Below are 27,991 nucleotides of genomic sequence, written 5' to 3'. Positions count from 1 at the left end.
TTCAGTTCTCAGGTTTTCAGGGTTCCTGAGTGTAAATCACTTAATGATGGGCAAGCAATCATTTATTTGAAACTCCCTGAGAAAATATTCCCATTTCTATTACCTGCCCATCATCACAAATTTAAAAAACAGCTTTGACAGAGTTTGCCAAGAATCCCTGCCAAGTGTAGTCTTCGAGGGAAGGAGGCTGTGCAATCTACTGAGGGGAATGTTGAAAACCTGAAAGAAAACAGGAGCTATCAAACTCAGCTCTCATATCCAGATATGTGAATTACATCCCCTCTTCAGGCCCCCTTTTTCCTTGATCAGATACTATACTACAAGGAAATTTATAATAGTTATATAAGTGTCTTTAACCCTAACAAAATTTTATTGTCATTATTATGATAAGGTTTAAAAGTCAGAATATTTATTCAAGCCTGGGGCGATGGTTGTAACTCTGCCTTTGGAACAGTCCTCTAGACTTTTCACGAGGCAAATATAGCTGATTTTCCCAGGACCAGATTTGTGGAAACTGTGGGAAGATGGAAAACTTAAAACAAAGTCTTCATCCAGAGAGACTTTACCAAGATATTTCAGTCTAGTATTATGTCAGCTGGTTTACATTTAATAATGTTTTCCCCAAATCACTAGGAGTACAAAATTTGCATCAGCGCAGTCCACACCTGCCAACTAATGCCTTCCCTTTCTTCAAAGCTCCTTATTCTCTCCCCATGAGGCTGGACGACTGAAGTGACCCTGACTCAGTGTCCTTCAGCTGAGTCATCTGAAAACTAACAGTAAAGAAAGACACAAAGGAACTCAAGCAGCTTTAGTTTCATCTAGTTGTAAACTTCTTTTTCTTTCTTTCTTTTTTGACTTGCCATTAGGCTCAGTATCAGTTCTCTAAAAACCCAATTGAAAACAAATGAATAGGGGCTCTAGAGATAGCCCAATGCATAAAGCATTTGCTGTACAAGCTAAGGACCAGAACTGGGATCCCCAGAACTCACAGAAAAATCTTAGCAGGAATGAGGGCCCCTGTAAGCCCAGGACCGGGGAGGCAGAGGCAGAGGAACCCAGAGGCAAGAAGGCTTGCATGATGAACCCATGGGTGAGCTCTCAGTTCAATGGAAGACTCTACCTCCATAAATAACATAGGAAGTAAAGTGGTGATGGAGCAAGACACCTCACATCAACCTCAGACCTCCATGGTCACACATTTTCATGCATACCTGTTCACACGTCCACCCATACACAATGTGAACACCATTGCACACAACACTTGAGCATGGGGAAAAATAAAAAATGAATAACAGTAGAATTTTGCATAGTGTAAATTCATCCTTAAATTAGCTGAAGATTTGGAATAAAGTAGTAACAGCCAGTTTTATTTTAATGGTTCCTTTGTATTCTTGTATGTATAAAGTGTATTTCTCATGGATGTCAACATCCATAAACCACTGTATAGTTACTGCCTTACGCTGTGGAGGATAGTTCGGTGTTTTAAAGCCTGTACTAAAACATTTTTCAGCCAAAGCTTGTCTGATGTGTCATGTTAACACTCTTGTCTTCCTGTATTTGGTGCGTTTGGTGTTCTGCAGGATTCTCCAACGGCCTTTCTTTCTCTTGCAGTCTGACAGCAATGCCAGCTTCCTCCGTGCTGCCCGAGCAGGCAACCTGGACAAAGTTGTGGAATATCTGAAGGGGGGCATCGACATCAACACCTGCAATCAGGTAAGAGTAGGGGGGCTTTAGCCTCTGAATCGGGAAGCACCTCATATCCAGGCAGAGTCTCAGAGCCCAGCACTATTTTCTGTTAATATCGATCTAATGAGGTATTAGAAAGTTGATCTTGATGCAACCCAATTTTTACCACCTTACCAACCTTTGAAGTGTTAGTGTTGGCTTTTAAAATTGCTATTGCTGGTGAAGTACAGAAAAAAAAATAAATTGAATGTCACTATCTTCCACTGAAATGATGTGAACCACCTGATCTGTGGTTAGTCAAGAATGATATATTATGACATAATTCAAGGTCAACTCAGATACATAAGACAGTGTCTTAAATAAACAAAATCACACAACAACAACAAAACTTGAAGCAATACTTTCTTCTGGTTTAGAAATATGGCTAATTCTGAGAATATGTAAAACTACTATATTAGTTTAAATGAAGTGTTTGGCTTATTCATTAAGGAGAAAATTATTTATTTTTTATATTAGTTGCCCTCAAGAGTATTGATATTTTCTTGGCACTTTGACAAATATTTTTGTAACATAAATTAAAGTGTCTAGAAGACCCCAGTAATCACTATAGTTTGTAAATGTTGTTGTTGTTGTTGTTTTCGTGTGTGTGTGTGTGTGTGTGTGTGTGTGTGTGTGTGTGTGTGTGTGTGTGTGATGGATTGTATGATGAAAATCAAAGCATTAATATTATGTTTATGTGAGGCAATTTTTGTTATTTGATTTCAATTGATCTAGGAGTGCTTGGATGATGTTTCTGCATCCTCCAATACATTCAGTCCACTTTTCTTTAATCTTTAGAGCCAAGCCTCCTAAGCTGCAGCTTGTGACCCATGTGGGTTTGTAGAACTGAATGTGGGTGTCACAAAAAAATAGTAACAAGAAAAGGTTTTGGAATATGCAACAACCAACCTTGATTTGAAACCAAATGATAATGAATTAGGCTTTTTCTCTCAGTGCTTTCTATTACACTGTACAACTTCACTTTAGCCATGGTCCTAGACACACGACACGAGCACTTTGCCCTATGGAACTGTCACAGCATGCAGCATCACTGAACATATGCAAAGCTTTCTTCTCATAAAGAAATGCAGTAGTTTAATTATAAAAAAGAAGACTTTAATATTTCCCTACCATCATCCCTCAGTATGCCAGTGTCAAATTAGTATGTCTTTGGATTATGTTGTATTAGAATACGTGATTTTTAAAATTGCTATGTGAATTCCTGATCTGTTTCATTAAAAAAAGTACAAAGTGAATTTTTGGCTTGTGATTAGGGACAGAATTTTCAGTGGTTTCAAAAATGATACCACACGTATTTCTGCTATTTTCTAATATGTACTTGTGTGAAATGGCATTGTCAGAAATGTTGATTATAAATTCAAAGTACCTGCCAGGCAGTGGTACACACACCTTTAATCCCAGAACTCGGGAAAGGGGCAGGTGGATCTCTTAAGTTTGAGGCCACCCTGGTCTACAAAGCAAGTTCCAGAACAGCCATGACCAAACAGAGAAACCCTGTCTCAAATAAAATAAATAAATAAATAAGTCCGAGTATCTACCAACTCTAAATATCTCTGTCATCAAATAGACAGTCAAGACTTAATGTTCATGTAAAAATATACAAGTATGTCCGTCTCAGTAGTACACAGGTTTACTTCCATCTTTAGTAAATGATAAAATACAAAACTGCTTTAAAATAAATCTCCTTATGTTTCATTATTAGGAAGTGCTTGATTTATGTACCTATTTTATGCTTCTTTATATGCCCAGAGTTCCATGAAAATTACTTGAGTGGAAAGGGGTCAAAAGTGCAAGAAGTTTAAGAAATCTTGCTCTAGGCTATTGAAATAAGTAAATCTCTTGAATACTTTACAAAATGCGTCCTGCTTGTTTATGACCCCCAAGTTACTATCATCCTAAATTCTACTCATTTCTTCCCCACTTGTGTTACTAAACAGTTTGGGGAGCCCATGGGAGTCGCCACATGTTACCAGGGAATCCGAGTGTCCTCTAGTGGGTCTTTGTCCTGTTAGTAAAAGAACTTGAGAACAGACTCAAACAACAGCTCCAGGACAATTTTATTACAATTTAAAAGCAAAGCTTGGGGGGTGGGGAGCTGAATAATCCTGGCAGCTGTCAGGAGGAAGTGGTTCAGAGAAGAGAAAAGGCCATGCTGAGTTAAGCTGGCGTGGAGGTCAGCCACATGGTGGTCAGGCAGGGACTTCGGCAAGGAGAAGACATTAAAAAGAGGGAAGATTTGGAGAGAGAGAGAAGCCCAAAGCACTTGGGGAAAGCATCCTTAGGAAAGAGATAGAAAGAAAAAAGGGAAAATAATTCAGAGAAATGGGCAGATTTACAAGGTTGTCTGGGTGGAGATTCTGGGAAGGAATAACACATTATTTTGTTTAAAAGATCATTATCCCTCCTGTCTATGTAGCCTGGCTCAAAGAAGTTTTGCCCCGCTGAGGGTTGGCCCCTTGGCTAGGAGATGGGTCAGCTCTTAAGGAGGAAGACCATTCCACATCTGCACACAGAGGTAGACTCCTTTCTGTACTACACTGCTATGTCAGTCTTAAGTCAGTTTTTCACATGGTCAGTGATGGCCCATTTCCAGGATGCGTCTCCAGAGTGTACCCCTGTGGATCATCCCCATCCAGACTCATATTGTGTGTCTTCATGGCCACTCAGCAAAGTGACCACAAAAACCTCATGCATTCAGCTGGGTCACTTTATGTTATTTTATGTTGCTGTTCTAAAATAAAAACATATCCATGGTGCTTCTTCCATTTATAAATTTCCAGTGGCTGGGAACACCTGTAAGAATAGGGCCATCATGTTACTTACAGTCACCTAGAGGTGAGTTCTCTTTTTCCTTTCGAGACTCACTGGCGAGAGAAACATTGTCACTGATGGCAGGATTTCTCATCCTTTAGGAGGATATGTCTTTTATCACATGGAAGTATGGAGACTTATTTGCTTTTGCAGATACTGTGAGGGATAATAAGAATATAAAGCACTTGGATTATATAATCCTGGACCATCTCCTGGGGTAGTGTTTGCAGTGAGCAGTCTTGAAGACTAGGACTCAGCAACACCAACCCCAAGACCACACGCTGGCTAATGTGAATCCCCCAGTCTGCATTCTCGAACCTAGCCTACACGAAAAGGACTTCATCATTGCCCTCTATGTCCACTACGATGCATTTGGTTAGAGGATCTGGCACCAGCAGCATGACGCTCAGCCACTGTCTTTGCTGTGGATTACAAAGTCCTTTGTTCGAATCCAGTAGACTTGGATCTTCTGCCAACATCATGATATAGTAACAGATGGAGTGAGACCAAATGACTTCTTCTCCATGTATAGGTGGAGTAAGACAACTGCAGAAGTATCTACCCTCTATTGTATTTTCCATTAATTTTATCTGATATGCTTCTATTATTATTATTATTATTATTATTATTATTATTATTAATTTTGTTTTTTGAGACAGGGTTTCTCTGTGTAGCTTTGTGCCTTTCCTGGAACTCACTTAGCAGCCCAGGCTGGCCTCAAATTCACAGAGATCCGCCTGGCTCTGCCTCTCGAGTGCTGGGATTAAAGGCGTCCACCTGGCCATATTATTCTTTTGAACAAGTAATTTGAATTTAAAGTACTTTAATTATATTAAGAAAGGAAATCCAAACTTCCAATATATATATGTATACATATGCACATTTACTCAATAAAATGCCCAAGAGTTTGAATTTGAAATGTTCTCTAATTTTGATATTACCTTAGATTCATTAAGTAAATTAAATGAATTAAATGCACTTCCCAATTTTAATACCAATTAATTCATCTTCTAAGTTGGTAGTATATTAATAAATAGAAAATGTGATTATTAGTTCATTTAGGTAGAATTAAATAAACATTTCATAATGTTAAAAGAGCATTAAGTAAAATGAAGCTAACCTATTTCAGACCAAGCTCAGGTCATCTTAAAGTAATTAATTTTGTGATAAGCTAGAGGTTTTTAATTTTTTTTAGGTACCATTTTAGGAGAGAGTTTTCTCTCAATAGTAAATACTCTATCCATGAGTGATTAATAATAAACCTGACTTCTTGAGCTAGTTTGAACCAGTCTAGCATGTTTCTTCTAGTGGCCACCTATTCTCGAATGTTTCACCTTAAAAGAATATTTATTTCTCTGAGACTTGATGTCATAAGCCATAGGCCCAAAGTCAAGTTCTGTAACTTTTGGCAAGTTACTTCAGTTCAGAAAGTGGCATTTCTCTAATCTCTAATCACAGTGATAACAACATATTCAATACTTCTCTCCCAGCGATACAGTGTAAGTTAAACTATGAAATACGAAACTGGAAACATGATTTTCTAAGGTTCCTACAGTCTAATTACAACTACTATATAATCAATGAAGAATCAAAAAATTATAATTGACTTCCATAAAACTATGAGATTGATTCCCTTAAATCACTCAGATTTAACAGTTATAAAGCAACTGCTGATGCCTGCTGTTTAGCCTTAATATTATTATTATTAAGAAATGTACATTAATTAGAAGTTTAGAGTTAAAGTGAGTAATACCAATTAAGTCATTATTGTATCAAAGTTTGTGCCCTGTGTAGCAGGAATCTTAAAAGTTCTTATTAATGAAAACAAAGCTGGACCAGGTATTGGGGTGACCGCTGGAAGATCAGAGGAGCAGAACAAGCCACAGCTACCTCACCTTGCCAGTTCCTCAGCTGATCTTATTTCCTCAGACTTCAAGCTTCTGAGTCCTCATCCAAATGGATCTCAGCTGAGCTGCTGCTAAAAGCCTAAAAGCTTAACCAGCCAAATGCTTCTTGTTTCTGGTCTTCATGCCTTATATATCTTTCTCTTTCTGCCGTCACTCCCTGGGATTAAAGGCGTGATTCGCCATACTTGGCTGTATCCTTGTGGCCTTGAACTCACAGAGATCCAGACAAATTTCTATCTCTGGAATGCTAGGATTAAAGGCGTGAGTGCCACCATTTTCTAGCCTCAATATCTAGTGGCTTTTCTGTTCTCTGACCCCAGATGAGTTTATTAGGGTACACAATATTTTGGGGAACACAATACCACAGCCCTGACTTTTATATATGATGTTTTATCTGTCAGCTGAGACAAAACTTTATGAGATGTGGGTAAGCCTGTGTTTACTAATGCAGAAAATGAATTCATGGTTAAGGGATATTCGTTGGGTGACATCGTGTGTCATGTCTTGGTTTTATCTACTGCAGGACATCTTGAGTAGATATTTGAACTTCCTTTCACAATATACAGTGATAATGCCCTTTATCCTGAAGCTCAGACCATATGAATAACTAATATGGTTGCTCCTAGAAAAGAGTATTTATTCATTCCATGTTAATATAACAGATAAAGGAACTCCTAAATCAGAGAAAATCATCACCAGAAATCCTACCACAGTTACTAAGAATTAAACTAAAATTTAATAATAAATAAAATGTAGAACTGAAAATAGTTTCTAAGTGTGTATGAGGATGGAAGAGGCAGCTATTGAAGCCAAGGCATTCCTATTTCTAACCATGTGGCATTCAAATACTGTGGTATAGGGACAAGGGGAAGAAAGCATATTCTGTGTTTCTCTTCGAAGCCAGGGTTTCCAGGGAGCATAACGACATACAATATAAAAACCAGGACTCTTTGTACCCTGTTGTATTTCTCAATGAAAGACAATTTGGGCTGTACCAGCTTTCCAAAAATATCACATGTGTTGGTGTGCTAAGAGTCCTTAAGCTGAAATTAGGATCAGATTTTAAAAAAATAGAATTGGTTTTATAACTATCATATGCACTTTGAAATTTATTTAAAAATATAGCATAGTTTGTAATAATTTGAAGGAATTGGAGGGCTAGGAGCGGAGCTTTGTCATAAGTATGGACTTAAAGGACATGGAGGAGATGAATAAATTTAGCACAAGAAAATGTCCTAAAAACGTCAAATTTTCCTTTTTCTTTTCCTAATGATGTAATTATGATCATTAACTTGTTTTCTTTAAAAGTTAGACCAGAATTTATTACCCTTGTTAGTTTTTCTCTGTTAAGAAAACAATTAACCTTAACATTCACTCCATTATTGAAACTCATATAAATGTTTCCTTTAAAAATATATTTAGTAATTGTGTCTGAACTGATTTTATACTGTTGCAAACAAGGCTAACGCCCAGATAGTAAAAATAAACTCTGTAACATTTTCATCAACATTTGTAGCCAGTTTAAATGTCAACAAAAGCCCCAGAAGGTTTAGATACCTTTTTCCATATATCAAATTTATTTATTTCACTACAGTGAGTTCAAAATAAAGGACTGTTGTTTGTCACCCCTTGAATGTAATCTTACACTAAAGATCAACAGTTCTTAAAATGACTTCATTTGGTGTTTTGAATCTCTGCCACCAAATTTTAACAGTAGAGATACAAATGTGTAAGTTTAACCCCATGTTTCCTTTTCCCAAAGTAGAGGGCCATCTTAAAACAGCTTTTGTAAGGCAACATTAATGTTTCTAGAAGGAAAAGCCTTCAGCAACAAGATGATATATTCAACAACAACTTTAGCAAATGTTCTCTTTATGTGACTCTGACCATTTTTGGAGGTCAAGTTAAAAATGTGGGTGCCAGAATCCATTTTCTTATTTTTTTTTCAGGCTAAGGGGTCCTAGGCAAGCTACCCCCTCATGTCTGAATTTATTCAGCTTCAGTGATCATAACCACCTGAAGTCAGGGTTGTATATGACTGGAGAAAATGCTTGAAAAATTCCTAGTAGAATCAACACTCCATAGACATTACTGAACATGACAATCTACATTAAACTAAGGCAGTCTTCTCATATTAATTCTTAACTTACCTGCTGGCAGAAGCAGTACTATTTCCATAGGTAGGACAGACTCTTAAGTGGCATGTCTGTGGCTTCTGCCATCAGAGAGGAAAGATTATACTTAATTGTAATTTGGTAACAGTTATTACTTTTCTGGGTTGTGTTAAACTGAAATGTTTTTCTGCAACTAAAATCTTTCTCACAAATACCATTTGGATCCATCTGGTGTAGACCTGTTTTAAAAATGCCAAGACAGTAATACTAGTCTGGGACTTAATAAGGGCAATAAATATGAATTAAAAATAATTGAATTCATGGAATTGTTGAACGAACAATGGAGTAAAGTACAGTTTTATAACTAGTGAAATTAGACATAAACATATTTGTAAAATACAGCTAGCTATCAATGTGATTGTCATAGTTTGCTTTCTGTTGCTATGATAAAAACACCATGACTAAAATCAACTTTGGGAGAAAAGGGTTTATTTGGCTTACACATCTGGATCACAGTATATCTTGAAAGGAAGTCAGGGCAGGAATAACCTGGAAGTAGGAAGTAAAGCAGAAGTCATGAATAAAGACTCTTAATTGGCATGTTCCACATGGCTCACTCAGTTTGCCTTCTTCTGAAACCCAGGCCCTTCTGCCCAGAGATGGGACTACTCACAGTGGGCTGGGCCCTCACACGTCAATCTAGGAAGTGCCCTCTGGGCTTTGTACAGCTCAATCTGATGGGGGCATTTTCTCAATTGAGAGTCTCTCTTCCTAGATGAGACTAGCTGTGCCAAGTTGACAAAAACTAGCCAGGACTGTTTTCTTGCTGATGCCTCATTTAATAGAAGCAAAAGCTCCCTGCCTTATATTAGATGATTTTAATTCAAGTTAAACTAAATATGCCCTGTCTAATCTTTTGAACTACAGTATTGATATTTATTCCATGGTAAGCAATTCTAGCAGACATTTATTAAGTTCTCATCTATGGCACTAAAAAGTTTTGACTGTATTTGTACCTACTAGAATTGAGAAAGAGGTTTGAAATGTGATGACACTTTCATTTTGGAAATGCAGGGGTGACCTTATTCAAATTATTTCTGTGGCTGTGCTCTTAAGTACTGTCTGCATGGTTTAGATTGGAACAGAACACTTTATATTCTGGGAATTCTCTTGAGTCCTCTCTTCCTGTGACCAAGGACACGGATTGTAATGCTTGATTTCCCAGCAGCTACCCATCTCCTTAACATGCTTCAGCTATCAAAACAACAGCATTCTTGTTTTCCAGTCTGATGTCAGGCACAGCACTTGTTCATCTGTTTACTCAAACAAACTTTTGGTGCTGAGGATGCAGTAAGTCAGAGGAAAGCATGGCCTCTGCTCTCTTGTAGTTTACAATCTGAACCCTCAAATGACAGAGACAAGAGCAAGGAAGTTCGCACCACATATAGTACTGTAGTTTGAATAATGGCTTCCAGGGGCTCAAATATTTGACTGCTCGGTCCCCAGATAGTAGAACTGTTTAGGGAAGATCAGGAGGTGTGGCCTTATTACAGGAGGTATGCCAATGGGGGCAGGCTTTGAGTTATCAAAAGACTTGCACAGTTCCCAGTATGCCCTCTATCGGCTTCCTCTTTATGGACGGTGCAGTGTGCTCTTAGCTGTTTCTAGCCACATGCCTTTACTCTATCATCAGTGAAACCTGCTGAAACCATAAGCCCGATTAAATGCTTTCTTTTACAAGTTGCCTTGGTGATGGTGTTTTTTTCCCACAGCAATAGGAAGGTAACTAATATATAGGGAAAGAGGAAAAGCAGTCAGTCACTGGGTGTGCTGGGGTACACCTTTAATCTTAGCACTCAGGAAACAGAGGCAAGTGGATAGCTCTGAGTTCAGAGCCAACTAGAAATAAATAATAAGATCCATAGTAAAAAAAAAGGAAAGAAATAAAAGAAAAACAAAAGCAGTAAAAGGCATGGACAAGAAGCATGCAGTGGAGAGGAGAGAATGGAAGGAAGCAGTGTGTCATGGTTGACAAGATGGTCCAGTGAATACCCAACAGAGCTGAGCGTGAAGCCATGCAACATTCCCAAGAAATATATTTTACAACTCTTGATGAGAGAGCCCACATAACATGGTGATGTGTTCAATGACTGGCAGGGAGGTCAGCCTGTCTGAAATAAAATGTGGGAGAAGGAAAACAGGAAGAGATTGGAGGAGAGCAGAATGCTACAGCATAGAATGTTTGTAGGTTAATTTAAGAGTAGCCTTTGGCTTTGAGTCTACATAAGAAAAGTGATTAAAAGGAAGTGACAGAAAATGGCTTATCTAAGGCCCAGGACTAGCACCCAGATGGAAGGAAGCAAGGCAGTCTAGGGAAAGCTCTTAAATGGCTTTCGGTGTTTACAATAGGACAACAGGCAGAAGTGATGAGCCCTGTTTGGCTTCCAGGTAGAATTTAAAGACAGAGCTGTTTGTTGATGGATGTGGGAGTCTGCAGACATATCATGGCCAGCAGAGTATCACCCACGTGAGGAAAGATTCAAGTCTGGTTCAACAAAACTCAGTAGCCAGTGTTGGTTCAAGCTTCAAGAGTCTGACACAGGGCAGTTTATTTGAGGCATTTTAAGCACAGCACAGTTTTGGAAAAATGTTTCCTGGTGATAATTAACTCAATTCTGTGAGTACAGCAAAGCTTAAGACATCACTGCACTGAAATTCCTTTCAAAGTACATGTGGCCTTTTCTGTAAAGATGAGTGTAGCTAGAGTTTTCTCTCCAGGTCTTGCCAAGCCCCGGCAGTCCAACAGCCCACTTATAAAATGATCACTCAGACGCTTATATTATTTAAACTGTTTGGCCTAATGGCTCAGGCTTCTTGCTAGCTGTTCTTATAAATTGAATTAACCCACTTCTATTAATCTATAAGTTGCCATGGGCTCGTGGCTTACCAGTACCCTACAGATGGGTTCTATTAACTGAGAAACAATGTTTAATATGAAGGTATAGGAGGAAGACAGAGATAAACATAAGACTATGAGGGATCCAGGTGTGGCTTGGCAATAGAGGTAGCACAGAGGTCATTAAGCTGCTAACCACATCTGTTCCCAACCTTAAGGGCAGCAAAAACATTAAACATCTCTTCCTTTAAAGAGACAACATCCCATGTTTAACATTCCTGGTTTCCTTAGTGCTTATCTGTAAGCACAAGGACCTTGTGCCCTCCAGATGGATTTGATCCAGTATGAGGGCAGAAGAGGAGGTGAAGAATGAAGTTTGGGGTTGCCATGGGAAAAGGGAGGGTTGATTTTTCATGAGCTGTGATAGAGAGATCTGTGAGATGAGAAGACTTGAAGGAATGGCCAATTTTGCACATTTAATCTATGTGGTATCTAAAAGTGAGCAGTTAAACACATTGAGTCTGAAGTTCATAAAAGAAGCTTTGGGCAAAGATAGAAACTTCAGTTCAGTGTGTAGACAATATTCAAACTATCAAACTGGATGGGATTACCAAAAAGAGTATTTATGAATATCTATGAATAAGAAAGGTGTTTGACAGCTGAACCTCAGGGCACTTGGGGATGAGAATGGGCAAGAGTGTTGAAAGATGTAGGAGGGAAATATAGAGAGATTTGTGTCTTGAATGCCAAATAAAAAAGCTATTTTCAGGCCTAGGAAATGATCAACTTTGTTACATGCTGTTGACTAAACAAGCCGAGGAACTGAATAATATGTGGAGCATTGTGGTAGTAAGAGATGATCTCATTAGTGTGATTTCAGTGGAGGGTGGAGTGAGTCAGATGGAGTTCATTCACTGGACAATGGTCAGACCAAATATATTCTGTCTTTTCTATAAAGCATAGAAGAGACAAGGGAGTAACTGGAAGAGGAAACAGGATCATAAGAAGCATTTCTGATTATGTAAAAGAAGCAATGGCATTTTTGTTTCATTGATGGAAAAGATCATCAGGGAAAGAAGAGAAACCAATGATTTAAGGAAGAGATGAGTGGGAAATAAAGAGAGATGGGAGAATGACCAAGGATTCCTTGATTAACTGATCAGGCCTGGCACACAAAGGAGAGTTGTACTTCCCTAGGACTGTAGCTAGTTGAGGAGGGAAAGGGCATATGGGTAAAGTTGGAAATAAAATAGGGATGGGGCTAGAAAGGTGGGTGTAGGGTGGGAACTTTAACTGCCTTCTTTAGTTTTTCAGTGAAAAGAGTCAAAGTTATTAGCTTAGTTATAGGAGAGAGGTGATGGAGGTTATGGAGAAAGGTATGAAATGATTGATTCAGGAAAGCAGGAAAAAATGTACAAGGGTCACTGTGATGATTGTGATTACCAAGCAATGTTAAGGACCTGCTTGAGGTTCATGAGCATGTATTTTTAGTGAGTCTAGGTAACATGTATATGTGTTCTTCTGAAGTCAGGTTCAGGCAGAAGATGGCATTGCTTGTGATTGGGAATGTGGTTTAAGCAAGCATTTATTGGAAAAACAGAAACACAGGTGAACTTAGGATACATGGAAGGAAATGCACAACATCATTACAAAGAACTTTCACAGAATGTGTCCTGAGTAAAGACAGGAGAACACTGTGGTAAACAACTGGACAGATTCTGGATATCAGAGGTGGGAGGATTGCTGTGAGTGGTGGCATTGGGTGAGTGGTGATCAAAGGATTGGATGATAAAACAGATCTTAAAGGAAGGGTCTCATCATCTGAAATGGCAAGAACTAGGGTGTGATCTTGGAGAGAGTACACAAGGTAAAGAAAATCCCTTATCAGCAGCAGAGAAGAATTCTGGAACCTTAAAGCATTTTGATATGTTTACCTATGAGTAGGTGGGAAAGCATGGCAGTGACGTGAAGTTAAACTCTTAAAACAATGGGAAACAAGAACGGGGGACACAGGCTGAACATAGTAGAAGGCTTATGAAGAAGGAGGAAGAGTTTGAAGATAGGATAGAATAAGGAGCGAGGATAGTAAGTAGGAATGTGGGCAAATAAGCATCCCTAGCTCCTACGGCATCAGGAACACTGTGTCTTCAGGCTTCAGCTAGAACAAGGTTTAGAGGAATATTTGGGGAAGACATTTAGCACAGAGAGATGCTACTGGTCAGGGCACTTGTGTGTGAAAGGCTTGGGATAACACTTCAGGAGTGGGAAATGGTAAGAGATAGAGTCAGAAAAAGATTACACAGAGGCAGACAGGAACTGTTTGGAGAGATGAGGTTTAGCCTAGTGACTAGCCAGTAGAGGGAAATGGCATGACAGTGTTACTCTAGGTAGCTTCTGAGTAAACAGTGGAAGAGAGGATGGAGGAAGAGTTGGGGAGTCTAACCAGGGCTTGCTTGGAGATCTCTATAGAGTTTTATCTTGATCTCTGCTGCTGGGTGTTAGTACATGGATCAAAACATGTATGAACCCTGATTCTTGTGGGAGCTACAATCAGATGCAGGAGAGGGAAGCTGCCATACCTGTCCATCACCATCTCTCTCTGTGCCATTAGAAGCCATCTGGCCTTTCAGCAGCTGAGATTTTGTCCACTCAGATTCTGCTTTCTTGTTCTTTTTATGACCACTTTAAAGACTATTTTTCCCTTCAGAAGAAGTTTTCTCTCTCTCCTCTCTCTCTACTTCTTTCCTCTCCAAAGGTGGAGTGGAGTACCCCAATTCTAGTCGTTTTGTCTCCCGGAATAAGAAACAGAAAAGAAAAAGATAATCTTGTTTTTAATGCTAACCACTTGAAGTTGTGGTGAGCCAGTTCCTAGAAATTAAAGAAATGTATATATTAAAGATAATTTGGCAGTTCCATATTAAGAAATAACCATTACATTGATAATGAGCATGATCCAGAACCATGTATCTATCAATGTGTGTGTGTCAAATTTTATTTAATCTCATAAATCAAGGTCATAATTCAGTTTCCTAGATGACAATGTATGTAACAACATGACTTGTTGTAGGTAATATGTGTTATGTGTGGGACAGTGAAAAGCATGGCAAAGACAATCGTCTTTTGTCCCATACTCTGTTCCCTTTCAGTTTCCTCCATTGGAAATGGAAGGTCTTCAAGGATAGAATGAGAACCCACAGCTCAGAGAAGCAAGAGGTCCTAAGGGAACACCTTGGATAATAAGGGTGTGCACATGCCTGTGTGTGTGCACACATACACACCCTAAGGAAGTTCTTTGGACAGGGGTGCTAGGTGGTGCCTGGTTTGAAACAAATCTTTGAACCTTAGTGGATGTGCAGAGTTATTGGTGGGCTGAATGAAGGGTGTTTCTGCCCCTGAGGAAAAGGCTTGTTAGATAATTTATGGCATAGTATTTCTTTTAAGAAATAAGGGGAAGTATAATTATACTAATGGAGGCAGAGGAGGAAAGTAAGAAGAAAAAGAAACATATTATCAGGGAGCTGGGAATGAAGTTACTCATCCAAGACAGCAAGGAGTTTCTCAAATTAGGTGTTATTCAAGTTCCTTAGAACTTGCCATTCAGATACTAAGCACACATCTCTCTTCCTTTTTCTTTTTTCTTCCTTCCTTCCTTCCTTCCTTTCTTTTCTTTTCTTTCTTTCTTTCTTTCTTTCTTTCTTTCTTTCTTTCTTTCTTTCTTTCTTTTTTTTTTTTTTTTTTGAGACAGGGTTTCTCTGTATAGTTTTGGTACCTGTCCTGGATCTTGCTCTATAGACCAGGCTGGCCTTGAACTCACAGAGATCCGCCTGTCTCTGCCTCCTGAGTTCTGGGATTAAAGGCGTGCCCCACCACAGCCAAGCTCTTTTTCTTTTTCAAACAGTTGTACTTTTAGTGAGACTTTCATGTTTATACAAAAGGCATTAGAGTCTTATTAACAAATTTCATCACTGCTAAAATTTTATATTTCATTTTTATCGTTATTATTTTTTTTGTCTTATGTGTCTGACTGTTTGCCTGCATATATTTGTGTACCATGTACATGGCTGGTGCCTGTAAGGGCAGAAGAAGGATCCCATGGAACAGGAGCTACAAATGGTTGTGAGCCACCATGTAGATTTTAAGAATCAAACTGAGTTCCTCTGGGAGAGCAGTTTTCTTAACCACTGAGCTGTCTCTTCAGCCCCCACTGTTAAAATTTTAGAAACATGCAGAAAAGAATACAAGGGCCTCACAATGGGAACAGGAAACCTTAGCAACACAGGAAGATCAAGAGATTGATGAAGACAAGTTCTGGAATATACCAATACAAATATGGGTGAAGTGAAACTTGTGGGGAGAGGCTAGCACTAACTTACATGAACCAGGTTACAATGACTAATACACTAAAACTTACACATTAGTATGCAATATACTGTTAAATGACCTAGGAATTCATGCATGATATGTGTCCAATTAATATTCAGTAAATGCATGATTGAGTGAACATTGGATATTGGACCAATTGCTTAACTCATTCTGAGTAGTAAATTAGATAGCTATAGAGTAAAAATCAATAATACCTTTTGATATCAAATGCTACTGACTTTTACTACCTGCCTACTACATACTCATTGCTGTACACAATACAAACTTTTCACAACATGCTGCTCTACTTTAAAGGAAGGATGGTCAAGCCTCTAATGCATTACATACAACCTGTCACATTGTAGTTACTTTCACTTGGGAGAACAAATCCTGAGTGTGGTGGTTGAAAACAGATAGTGCACTCATTGTAGAATTACTGGTGTACAGATTCCAGACCAATGCTAATGCACTCGCCTCTGAATTTTGCTAATAATATTTTTAACAAATATACTCATTCCCAGACATCTTGTCATTCTGCTGTACATGGTAAAACTTCGCACCAATAGGAAGGGTCTAGGCAGATACATGGTCTGTTATTGTCAACCGTAAAAAATTCCCTTTCAGAGAGAAAATCCAGGTTTTTAACTCCCTCCTTTTAAATACTTCACTCAATATATTAAAATTTAGTGACATAAATATGAGATGTTGTCTAATGCATTATGTCTATAAAAAGGTACAGTGGAACATGTAGATAAAAGACCAAGAAAGGCTGAATGTTAGGGAATGAGGAAGGATCAAATGCTGGTAATGGACATGAGTTATGAAGGAAGGTAAATAGCTAATTGTTTTCTAGTATCAATTCTGTCATGGCTTTTTCATTTTTGGTGTAGAACAAGTGAATACAATATATTCAACGGTGAATGCATAAAATTTAAGTGAAGCTCTACAGCTTCCATTCTGAATGCCTGTTCTACTTGTATAGGAGTTCCTTGAGTTGTATAGACTTTGGGAATGGTTAGATTTGGTGTGTGGTATCTTTATTTGCAAGTTTTTTACATAACACAGTTAGTAAAATTTAAAAAAAGTGGAGAAGCATGTTGTCATTGATTACCATCTGACCTTTGAACCATAGTACTTTATTACTGTAAGAAACTTAAGCGATCAGCCACTGCAACACCATTCTTTCATTTTTACTTTTAAATGAAAACCATCTAAATTTAGTATTCATTTGATACCACAGAATTCTGTAATCCACTTTAGTATTCTTTTTTATCACAATGACACATTTGAGCCATGTAATTCTAAAAGCTTAGGAAATAATTTTCAGAGTCTGAGCTATTTCTTACTAATTAGAATTGCAAATAGGACTGAGGGGAAGCTGAGTTCTACAGAGTAGAATAGGATTTCACCAGGGAGGGGCAGCCTGAGAGTGGTTTCTCCCCACCAGTCACCAGTTAGTTCATAGCTTATGGTTTTAATTTCAAGATTAGATGCATTAATACAATTGTGTGCTTAATTATAGGAAAAAGCTAGAGTAAGCTTTGGCTATTCTTTAAATACGGTGTCCCCTTTAAGTCAAATAGTTAAACCTCTTTAAAATATGGCAATTATAAGTAGATAAAGTAGTTTTCCTTTGAGATTTATGTGAATATCTTACTTTAACACTTACTAAGTTATTCACTAAAGAATCAATCTATAATTTATTTCTCATAAAATTAATTCAACCACTGGAGTAAGACTATGTGAAAATATCAAGGAAATGAAGTGAGTTCAGATTTTCAGGGTCAAACATCAAACTCTGAATTATTGAGTAGGTGACTACTGACGGAACCAGGCTTCTCTCATACACTAGCTTCCAGAGTTCCACTGGAATTCAAATAATTTAAAAAAACAAATCTTTGTATAAAGAAATACTTTTATTAGTAAACATAATTGGGAATAGGAAATGCCCAGTTCAACTCATCATAATGGAAACTAGCATTGAGGCTCCAAGAGAGCTTGTTTATCACAGATAAGGCACCATTCCCATAGTTGGAGGGCATGAGAGCCAAGTTTTTCCATGATTGTCCTGCAGAGGCAGGCAGATCTCTGAGTTTGAGGCCTACCTGGTTTACAGAGTGAGTTCCAGGACAGTCAGAGCTACACAGAAAAACAAAAACCAACAAAAAGAAGTGACCATTTTTTTTTCTGCACTTTCCCTTGAACTCATATATATTCACCGCTTCTCACCAAAATGTACATTTTATGATAGTTAAAAAAATTATATGAATTAGTTGAGCTTTTCTGATATGTAAAAGTTAGAGTTTTTAGGATTAGCAAAGTAGATGATCCAGAGATATGGAAATGAAACTATTGACGTCTGTGTAGTAGTTAGTTGATTTTATTACTTAAGCACCACATTTATAGGCTACCAGGGGATAGAAACTATGTTACGCTGTCTTCTCGTTTAAAAGTAGGCAGCAGTTTGCTTGATACTGGGTTTTCATTGTGTCCCATTCACTACTTCTCTTCCTGACTTCATGAGCTTTTTGTCTATGGTCTGCTTTTATATGCTTATATGAAACGGTGGATGAAACCTCAAGAAGAACAGATAGTAATAATTGTTTTTACAGAGCCATTGAGTGTTAGTTATATTTCTGACACACACAGAAAAGCAATAGACTAGTCCATTTTGAAATGACCAACAGCTCCATGAAGAGAGAATATAGATAAAATTTACACTATAATGTTATTGCTTGTCAGAGAAATAGAGACATCTTAAAGGAACCACATGCACACGGCTTTTTCAGAGAAGTAGAATGTTCTCATTGTTTAGCTACTTGGCTTAGGTACATTTAGGCATTTTAAATGACATAGAAATAGCATTATTTTAAAATTATAGTATCAAAACTGACAGCTCTCTTGATGATCAAAGGGATGCAGAAACCAATGACTTAAAATAAGACCTTGGTGAATATTCGTTGATGGTTTCAAAAATTCAGTTCATTTTACTTTATCAACATTGACATACATGAAACCATCATCAGAGATTTATCTTAAGAACACTGCTTAATTGTGCCTGTTTAGTATGATTGACAGATGCTCGAACTGTTGCTAGAAATAAATCTATCCTTGATGCAGTAAAACTGACAGATGAATAAGTAACTGCTGAAGTGAATCTACACCTAGATGTGGTGTATTCAAGTCATGTTACAGTCTTCGAAGTGTATGTTCAACAGGAGTCTTGTCCATGTCCATATCACCACTAGGTTTACACAACTGCTCAGATTCCATGCCAGTGGTGGCAGCTGCTCCTCCTCCTCCTCCTTCTCCTCCTTTACATTTAAACTTGTAGTTCTCCTCACAAATATTAAGACTATCCTGTTTTCCTGATTCCAGCATCCTAAAGACTTAGACTCATGCCTGGTGGACTGGGCCATTGGAATTAAGAATAGACTGTTATTGCCTTTGTTAATATTTAATGCTACAGTATCTCCTAATGCCTTTGTGTTTAGAACAATTTTTTTTGTACATTTAGAATATCACTTAACTATTCTTATATGAGTATTCTTATGTAATAAAGTATATAGCAGCCAAAGAGATGGCTCAGTGGTTAAAAACACTTGCTGCTCTTGTAGTGGACAAGTGTTCAGTTCCCAGTGTCAATGTCAGGCAGCACTCAACTGCCTGAAACTCCAGTTCCAGAGAATCTGATGCTCTCTTCCAGCCTCTGGGGCCACCCACACACGTGGTACACATATAGTCAGACACACAAACATACACATAAAATTAAAAACAAAATCTTTAAAATAAAGTATGTAAAATAAGTACTTCTTGAACATATGTTGATATGTCATTTTTATATTCTGTTATCAAAATTAATTATTCTGAGCCTCAGATTATTTTTGAAATATTATTTTGTAGCCTGCTTGGTTTGCATGATTTGTGTAAAAGAAAGTGTTTCAGTTTGTGTGTGGAAAACTTATTTGTTGTCAGTTGCCTCAGTTACTTATTAAAGGTAAACCAAGGAGGGCACCAGAGTGTGTTGATGTTACATAAAGAATGAAGATAAAGCAACTTCTCTTTGGACTTACTTTAAACAAGAGCAAGCCCACATCTGAATTCCCTACTCTCTCCCCTGCCTTCAGTCTGGAATTGTGGTTGCGGGCATATCTGCCATCTATCTGCTGTGCTTGTCTGATCTCTCTGTCCCTGTTGCCTGATTTATATGTCTGGAATCTGCCATGCCCATCCTTAACCCAGGGCGTTCTTCTGTATTTATTGAACGCCGCAGAAAGCGTGCTGTGAGAAAGGGGAGGAACTCTGTAGAAGTCTTTAGCAGAGCTGTACAAGGCAAGTAGTTATTTTACTGACTCTAGCTGACCCTGGATAGCACTCACCACTGAGAACAGAAGTTACTTAGCTATAGTCACATGATGTAGGCAACATTTATGGTAGATATTTGTTTTGAGATTTCTTTCATTGTGTTGGCTGCTTTCAGCAAATGATTACCACAGCATACATACATACATTCATTATAAGAGGCCAGAGGCATGGAAGAGTATATAATCTAAATTTTTACAGCTCTGCCAGGGTTATAAAAGCTGTTTGTGTAGGAAATCCAAGGCATAATACTATTGATTACATTGTTCTCTTAAAGGCAGGTTAAACTTAAACAGGATGACTACAGCAGGCGAAGTACAGTCATAACTGATTTCAAAACTTGTTATTAATTTGACTACAAAGTCCAGAAAAAGTTTAGTCTTTTGGAGGTCAAGAAATATTTTCATAAAAGTATATCACTGCAATATATATTATGATATTATCCTAAGGCAAGTGGGAAGTGGACACTGAAATTTGACCTCACATGCCATCTGCCCAGCTGTTACTTTCCTTTAGATTTTCTGGCTAAGCTGCACTATAGTGTCCAGTGAAGACTGATCCAGCTTTGAGGATGAAGGAACCAGTGTTTGTCCAGCAATGTGTAGCTCAACAGGCAGCTCAGGGACCTAACCTCTGCATCTTTCCCTTATCAAAACAACAGATATGAAGCCTTACACTTTTATATTTATCATCCTGTTGTTCAGAAGAGCGTCTCATATGTCAGACGCTTCCATTGTCACTGTTTACAGATGTGACAACAGACATTGCAGTCTGAGGGTTGAGAGGCCAGTGAGCTGCCCAAAGCCACAGTGCTGGTGTGCAGGAGCGCAGTGACAGACGGCATCTTTGCTTTAACCTCAGCAACATCTTAATACTTTTGAAATTAACCATAATCCAAAAAAGAGGAAATAAAAATAAGGAAATAGAAAAAAAGAGAAAAGCTTAATAGTTGCACACAAATGAAAAACTCTGTTCTTTTAAACACACAGACAGAATGATTTCCAGCCCTTTTCTGTGAACTCAGTAACAGCTGGTTCTTTCAGTCATTATTGGGAATTCCTTTTACTGTGTATTCATCTATTTTCTTTCAGATTTGCTGCAGTACATTATATGGTATCTCTCCCCCCATACACACACTGGTGTACTCATGATATTAACTCATTGTTTAGCCCACTATTTTCAAGTTTAAGTCATCTTAGATTTATGTCTTAAATATTTGCTTTTAATTCTTTATATTAAAATTTTAAGGATTTTTTTAAGCCAGAGTTTGTTAGCATCTTGAGTCATTAGTATCTGTTTAAAAGGAACCATTGTACTGATAAAGTATAACTACTCTCTACTCATCAACTCTAGAAAGCAGGGCTCATAACAAAATCAGTGTGAAAGCACTTAGCACAGTGCTGTGCTGAGATGTAAAAGGAGCACAAAATATCCTCAATAAATTATTGACATGCTTACACTATGTATATACACACATGCTCACAGGTATTGTGATTATGGTGTCATTAAAAACAAGACTCATAAAACAAAGGAAGAAGTAGGAAGAGTTGGAAATTTCATTCCTTAATTCAGACAGAGGTTGAATCTATTCCATTTCCTGGTAACTAGCAAAAAAGACAAACACTGAATTATGCTTTTCTTTCCAAATTAAAGGACAGTAAGAAGAAGCAGGAAGCCTTCTGTTCTCATTTCAGAGCACAGGAATAGTTAACTGAGAGAATGGGCTGTGCACACAAAGCCATGAATGTTGCTCAGATGGACGTCCATATCCACCTTATGTAAAAACCAAATGTGAAGTGAGTGTTATCCCATAATGCAGTGAAGCCCTTTCTGCAGGGACTAGAGATAACATGTTCCAGATGCAAAGCTTTTTAATGACCTCACTATGTGTCTATACTGATATCTGGGGAATGAATCTTTAATGTTTCAAATAAATTATCCCAGAAAATTCTTTGTTTCAGCCAAACTCAATAAGCATATGTTAAGTGTTCTAATAAATGCAGAAACTGGTGTTTTGTTTTTGATGTGGAAAGAACAATTAGTCCTCAAACATGTGAATGAATCCCTGTTGGGAAAGTTCTAGGGCTTGTCTTGTGTTTCCACCCAAACATGAAGGCTGTCTAGTCTCTGGGCCTCTCTCCTTCCTGGTCCTTGAGCAATGTGAAACATATTTATCAAAAGTGAAAAATCCTGTGAAATGTGGCTAGTGGTACCAGGTGTTGATGATGCACTACAGTGTCATTAAGGTGCCTGTGGGAAGTTTGATCTTTAGGACAATGATCCACAGGACCTACCAGCAAAATAACAGTGGTGAACGTATTCTCAATAAATTAACTGAGTTGCATGATTAACTGGAATTTATCACTGTGCAGGTTATCACTCTGATAACCTCGATGCTACTTCATCTTCACAAGATAAAACAGTTAAATCAATTAATATTAAGTAGCTATTTCTTATGTTATTTATTTGTGTGTGTGTGTGTGTGTGTGTGTGTGTGTGTGTGTGTGCCCACACTCACGCATGCTTGCACGCATAAGCACAAGTGTGCCACAGCAGACCTGAAGAGGTCAGAAGACAGTTCTCAGGAGTCTCTTCTAGCACATAGAACCCAGTGATTAAATTCAGGTTGTCAAGTTTGGTGGCAGGCACTTCAACTTACCAAGCCATAGCCATGTGTTAAGTCACTGTTTATGACAACATGTATTGAACAAATGCTGTTTCTGACTAATTCTATTTTTAGTTAAAGTTTCAATGCTAAGAGATCAGTGTAAAGGCTTTTTAGCATATATTTGCTATAGTTTATAAATTTAAAAACATGTGGTGAGAAATCCTCCCCCATTTTATCTCAGCTGGTAATGTCATTTTAAAAAGAATAGAGGGAGGGGAAGCTGCAGTTGGGATGTTTTGCATGACAGAAGAATAAATAAAAATTTCAAAAGAAAAAAAGTTTAAATTTGTTTTAACCTTTAATAAAGATAGGCATCAAGTTTTTCTTTAAAGAAAACATTAAAAAAGTTAAAGTTATCAAAAGAAAAATTCTAGTGCAGTACAAGTGGTTACCCAAAAGATCTTGTATGTGTGTGTGTGTTTATGTGTGTGTGTGTGTGTGCACACGCATGCGCGCACACTTGTGTGGTATATGTACATATGTGTAGAGGCCAGAATTCTACATCAGGTGTCTTCCTTTGTTGATGTCCCCCTGTAGTTGGAGTTTTCCTGCCTGGCCCACAGTCAGGACAAATCTCTCTCACCCTCCAGGCCCATAGACGCTCAGACACAACCAAGTAAACACACAGAAACTTACATTGTTTAGAAACTGTATGGCCATGGCAGGCTTCTTGTTATCTACTTCTTATATCTTAAATTAACCTATTTCTATTTATCTATACTTTGCCACATGGCTTGTGGCTTACCAGTACCTTACATCTTGTCATGGCGGCGGCTGGTGGTGTCTTTCTCCACCCAGCCTTCCACCTCCCAGAATTCTCTTCTCTCTTGTCCCGCCTATACTTCCTGCCTGGCCACTGGCCAATCAGAACTTTATTTACACAGAGCAATATCCACAGCACTTCCCCCCCCCTTTTTTTTTAAAGGAAGGTTTTAACTTTTACATAGTACAATTACATATAACAAAACAATCATCAAACAAGAATTACAGTTACAATATTAAAGAAGATATCCTATCTATCTTATATTTGTGAGTCTAAGGTTTTTATATCTAACTTATCTTTTATCATAACTGAGGAAATTATAACTATCTAGTCTTCAACCACATCAAAGTCCTCAGAAGGATATAATATTACCTGAGAACTGGGAGAAGGATGCAAGAATTATTCGGGAGTCTTGCAAGAGTAGACAGAGACAGCTGGCAGCCTGAACAGTCACCTAATGTTCCTTTGTAAAGTTGGGGCATTTGTCTTCAGCCCACAGGGCTAGAGTCTCTCAGTCACTTCTCTCAGTGTCCTGTAGAATGTCTGGCAGTTTCCTCTGCAAAGCAGGAACCTGAAGGACCATTTTGTCAAGCAAAGTTTAGTGGTCACCTTTCTATGGGTCCTGCATGTCCAGTCAATCAAGCAGTCCAGGCAAGAACAGTTTCTTGTCCAAATGGCTATTTTTGCCAAGGTGAAGATAAACTCCATATGAAGTGTCTTCAATGCCCATCCTCCTCTCTGAAGTAAAACGGTGCTGCCAGGAGCAGACATGTCTCACTGTCCAGAAAGTCTAAATTTTAAAAATATTTTAAATGCCATATTCTGTAGACCTTTGAAGTGTTTGAAGATTACCTGTCTATCTGAAATATCTCTTTGTATACCTAGAAGACTTAACTAACATGGCTATGAGTATGATTATCATAGATGACCAGTTATTAATCTATTTTTAATTATCCATTTCAATTTAAAATACAAACATAATACCTTAAACACGAGTAGAAATATACACATAGTATAACAAAATTAACTTTAAGTTTGTATCAATAGACTAAAATCTATACCAATGTAAAACATTTTAAATGAGTTGTTGCTCTTTAGAAGTAAGTTCATTATTCTACCCTTTCATCCTATCATATCTATATCATATTCCCCTTTTATCTTTAGAAAGAGATTGCATTTATAATCAACCTGTTTTAAATAAAATAGTGGTTTTTCTCTGTCCCGCACCAGAGGGCTCTTCTGATTTGGGACACAAGAATCTCTTAACCTTTTCTTTTAGCAATATGTCTGGGTTTAGAGAAGGAGTGAGCCAATTCCATCTCCAAAGCCAGCTGGGAATTTGGGCGTAGTTTCTCTTACTACTTCCTGCTGGAGGGGGGCGCTGTATCTTATGGGGATACAAAGAAAATTTTAGGATTATGGAGTAGTCCATTAGGGTGAACCTCTGAGCCAGTTGCCTTGAAACCATTCTGGATGTCAGATCATCTGGGCCATGGTGTCATTGGAGACCTTTCAGGTGGTCTTGGCTGATCAAACCTGATGTATCTTAATCTGGAACAAATCCATAGCCTCTGGCTTTCTGTGGAAACAAAAGCAGAGACTCCTTTCCAAAGCAACATATCCTTATATCCAAATTTTGAAGTCAAGGTACCTTTAAAATTTACATATTTGTTTAACTCAACAGCTTTTACGATCAAATCTTTTTCTGCAGTTAAAAATCCCAAAGACAAGACAAACCAGATTCTCTGTGTAATATCCATCTTTGTAAGACTGAAACGCCGCTGTGGCTGCTGGCTCTGCCCACCTTAGCTTCTCAACATGGCGGAGGTACAGTTTACTGCCAGCTTTGGGTCTTGAGCCATGTGTACCATCAACTATCAGAAGCAGTTCTATCAAAGCAGTGCATAGCCCAGAAACCTTTTTTTTTTTTTAAAGTAGCAAAGGCTAAATCCACCATGCAGTAGAGTAAAGTGCCGCTTGTAGACTCCTCATTCCTGCCACACTGTAGGTCAGATGCACACACCAGGAACCTGCCATAGTAGCTCAAACCAGCAGGCTGCCGCTAACTTGAGAGAGACAACTAGGAGGCTGTTTTTAGCTCCATCTTAGAATCTTTTTTCTCAGGTTTTAGGTGGAAACTCTTGCCCCACGTTGGGCGCCATTTGTAGTTGGAGTTTTCCTGCCTGGCCCACAGTCAGGACAAATCTCTCTCACCCGCCAGGCCCATAGACGCTCAGACACAACCAAGTAAACACACAGAAACTTACATTGTTTAGAAACTGTATGGCCATGGCAGGCTTCTTGTTATCTACTTCTTCTATCTTAAATTAACCTATTTCTATTTATCTATACTTTGCCACGTGGCTTGTGGCTTACCAGTACCTTACATCTTGTCATGGCGGCGGCTGGTGGTGTCTTTCTCCACCCAGCCTTCCACCTCCCAGAATTCTCTTCTCTCTTGTCCCGCCTATACTTCCTGCCTGGCCACTGGCCAATCAGAACTTTATTTACACAGAGAAATATCCACAGCATCCCCCTTACTTTTTGAGACTGGGTCTATCACAGAACCTCATTGATTTACTAGGCTAACTGGCTTATGAGCTCCAGAGAGCCTCCGTTGTCTAACTTGCCTCCTCTAGTAGTGGATTACAGGATTACATTCATGCTGAGGCTATGAATGAAGGATCTCATACTTGCATGGCCATCTCTCTAGTCTGAAGATCCTATTTTTAAAGCAAAAGAGACAGAATTTCATGAGAGCAAGCAAAGTGAAGTGATACCTCATTTCTCTGGTCTTTGAAAGAAGTTCACAGAGTGGAGCAGCATAGAAACTCGCACAGAGGGATCTGGGAATTAATACACCAATCGTTGGCCTCGAGTAAGAGGCTTACTGAATTATGTGACCTCATGCTTTAGAGAAGAGATGTCTTTAGCAGAGCAAGTCTTTGTTTCATTAGTAGACCTAAAACATCTGGAAAAATATCTTCAAACCCCAAATCTCTAATCCTATTTGGACAAAACCCTGGCATACAAAATCTTATCACTATAATGTCTATTATCTTTTTACTTTAAAAACATCAGTTTTCATTATTTATAAAAAATAATACTTACCAAAACAACCTCTTTATTCTGTCTTTATTCATTCATTCATTCATTCATCCATCAGTATTTATCAGAGTGATTGGGTCTCAGGCCTGGGGTTACATTGGTGGCACCTCACAGTGCTAGATAAAGTCAAAGGTTCTTCCAAGCTCTCAGGTTCTGTATGTAGCCTTGGGTGGAGTGAGAGGTCAGAATTAAGCAAAAGGATAGAAGGGACAATTTCCAAATAAAGATGTACTCAAATGTGATTCCACCCCCCAGCTATGTATCTAATTGTGTCACCTCTGCTGAGCAAGTTCTTTCCCACTTATCGACTCCTTGAGCCTTCTCTTTTAAACAGAGCATATTGATAATCATCTCAATGTATTATGTTAGACAAATATGTTGCTAGGACATCTAGACATCTCCCGATTATTGGAAAACTAGATGTTTAATTTTAAATATTTATTTAAATATTACTTATTTATTAAATGCAAAGGTACACATGTGGAGCCCAAGTGATGCCAAAGCTCATTGGTGAGTAAGCCTAGCTGAACTGACAGAGCTTCAGGTTGCGTGAGAAACCCTGTCTCAAAAAACTCCAGCTAGGACTACTAGCAATAGTGGAGAGGGTGCCTAAACTGGCCTTCCTCTGTAACCAGATTGGTGAATACCCTAACTGTCATAGAGCCTTCATCCAGTAACTGATGGAAGCAGATACAGAGATCCATAACCATGCACCAGGCTGAGCTCTGAAAGTCCAGCTGAAGAGCATGAGGAGGGATTTATATGAGCCAGGCGGGGTGGGGGACTGTCAAGATAGTGATGGGGATATCTACAGAGATAACTGAACCAAGCTCCTGGGAACTCATGAACTCTAGTCTAAAAGCTGTGGAGCCTGCATGGTACCAAACTAGGTCCTTTGCATGTGGGAGACAGTTGTATAGCTTGCTTTGTTTGAGGAGTCCCTGGCAGTAGGATCAGGATCCATCCCTGGTGCATGAGCTGGCTTTTTGGAGCTCATTACCTATGATGGGATGCCCTGCTCAGCCTTGATGCACCAGGGAGGAGCCTGGTCCTGCCTCAACTGAATGTACCAGTTGCTGACTTCCTGTGGGAGGCCGTACCCTTTTGGAGGAGTGGATAGGGGGAGAAGTGGGGGAGGGGAGCAGGAGGAGGAATGGGAGGGGGAACTGTGATAGGTATGTAAACTGAATAAAGAATTAAAAAAATAAAAACCCACAAAGATGGAGAGCATCTTAGGAAATATACCAGACT

General features: G+C 38.5%; 1 protein-coding gene across 50 annotated transcripts in view; it reads left to right on the top strand.

The window, feature by feature from the left end:
• Positions 1 to 27,991, top strand: part of Ank2 (ankyrin 2) — a 582,948-nt gene that overhangs the window by 398,090 nt on the left and 156,867 nt on the right. For all 50 annotated transcript variants that reach the window (XM_036190330.1, XM_036190288.1, XM_036190294.1 and 47 more), the window contains one exon: positions 1,615 to 1,716. In XM_036190330.1, the coding sequence (XP_036046223.1) occupies positions 1,615 to 1,716 (102 nt within the window). The remainder of the gene's footprint in view (positions 1 to 1,614; positions 1,717 to 27,991) is intronic.

This window comes from Onychomys torridus, chromosome 6 (genome assembly GCF_903995425.1).
Source record: "Onychomys torridus chromosome 6, mOncTor1.1, whole genome shotgun sequence".
Classification (NCBI taxonomy): Eukaryota; Metazoa; Chordata; class Mammalia; order Rodentia; family Cricetidae; genus Onychomys; species Onychomys torridus.
The sequence above is the reverse complement of the archived record's forward strand: the minus strand, read 5'-3'. Positions and strand labels throughout refer to the sequence as shown.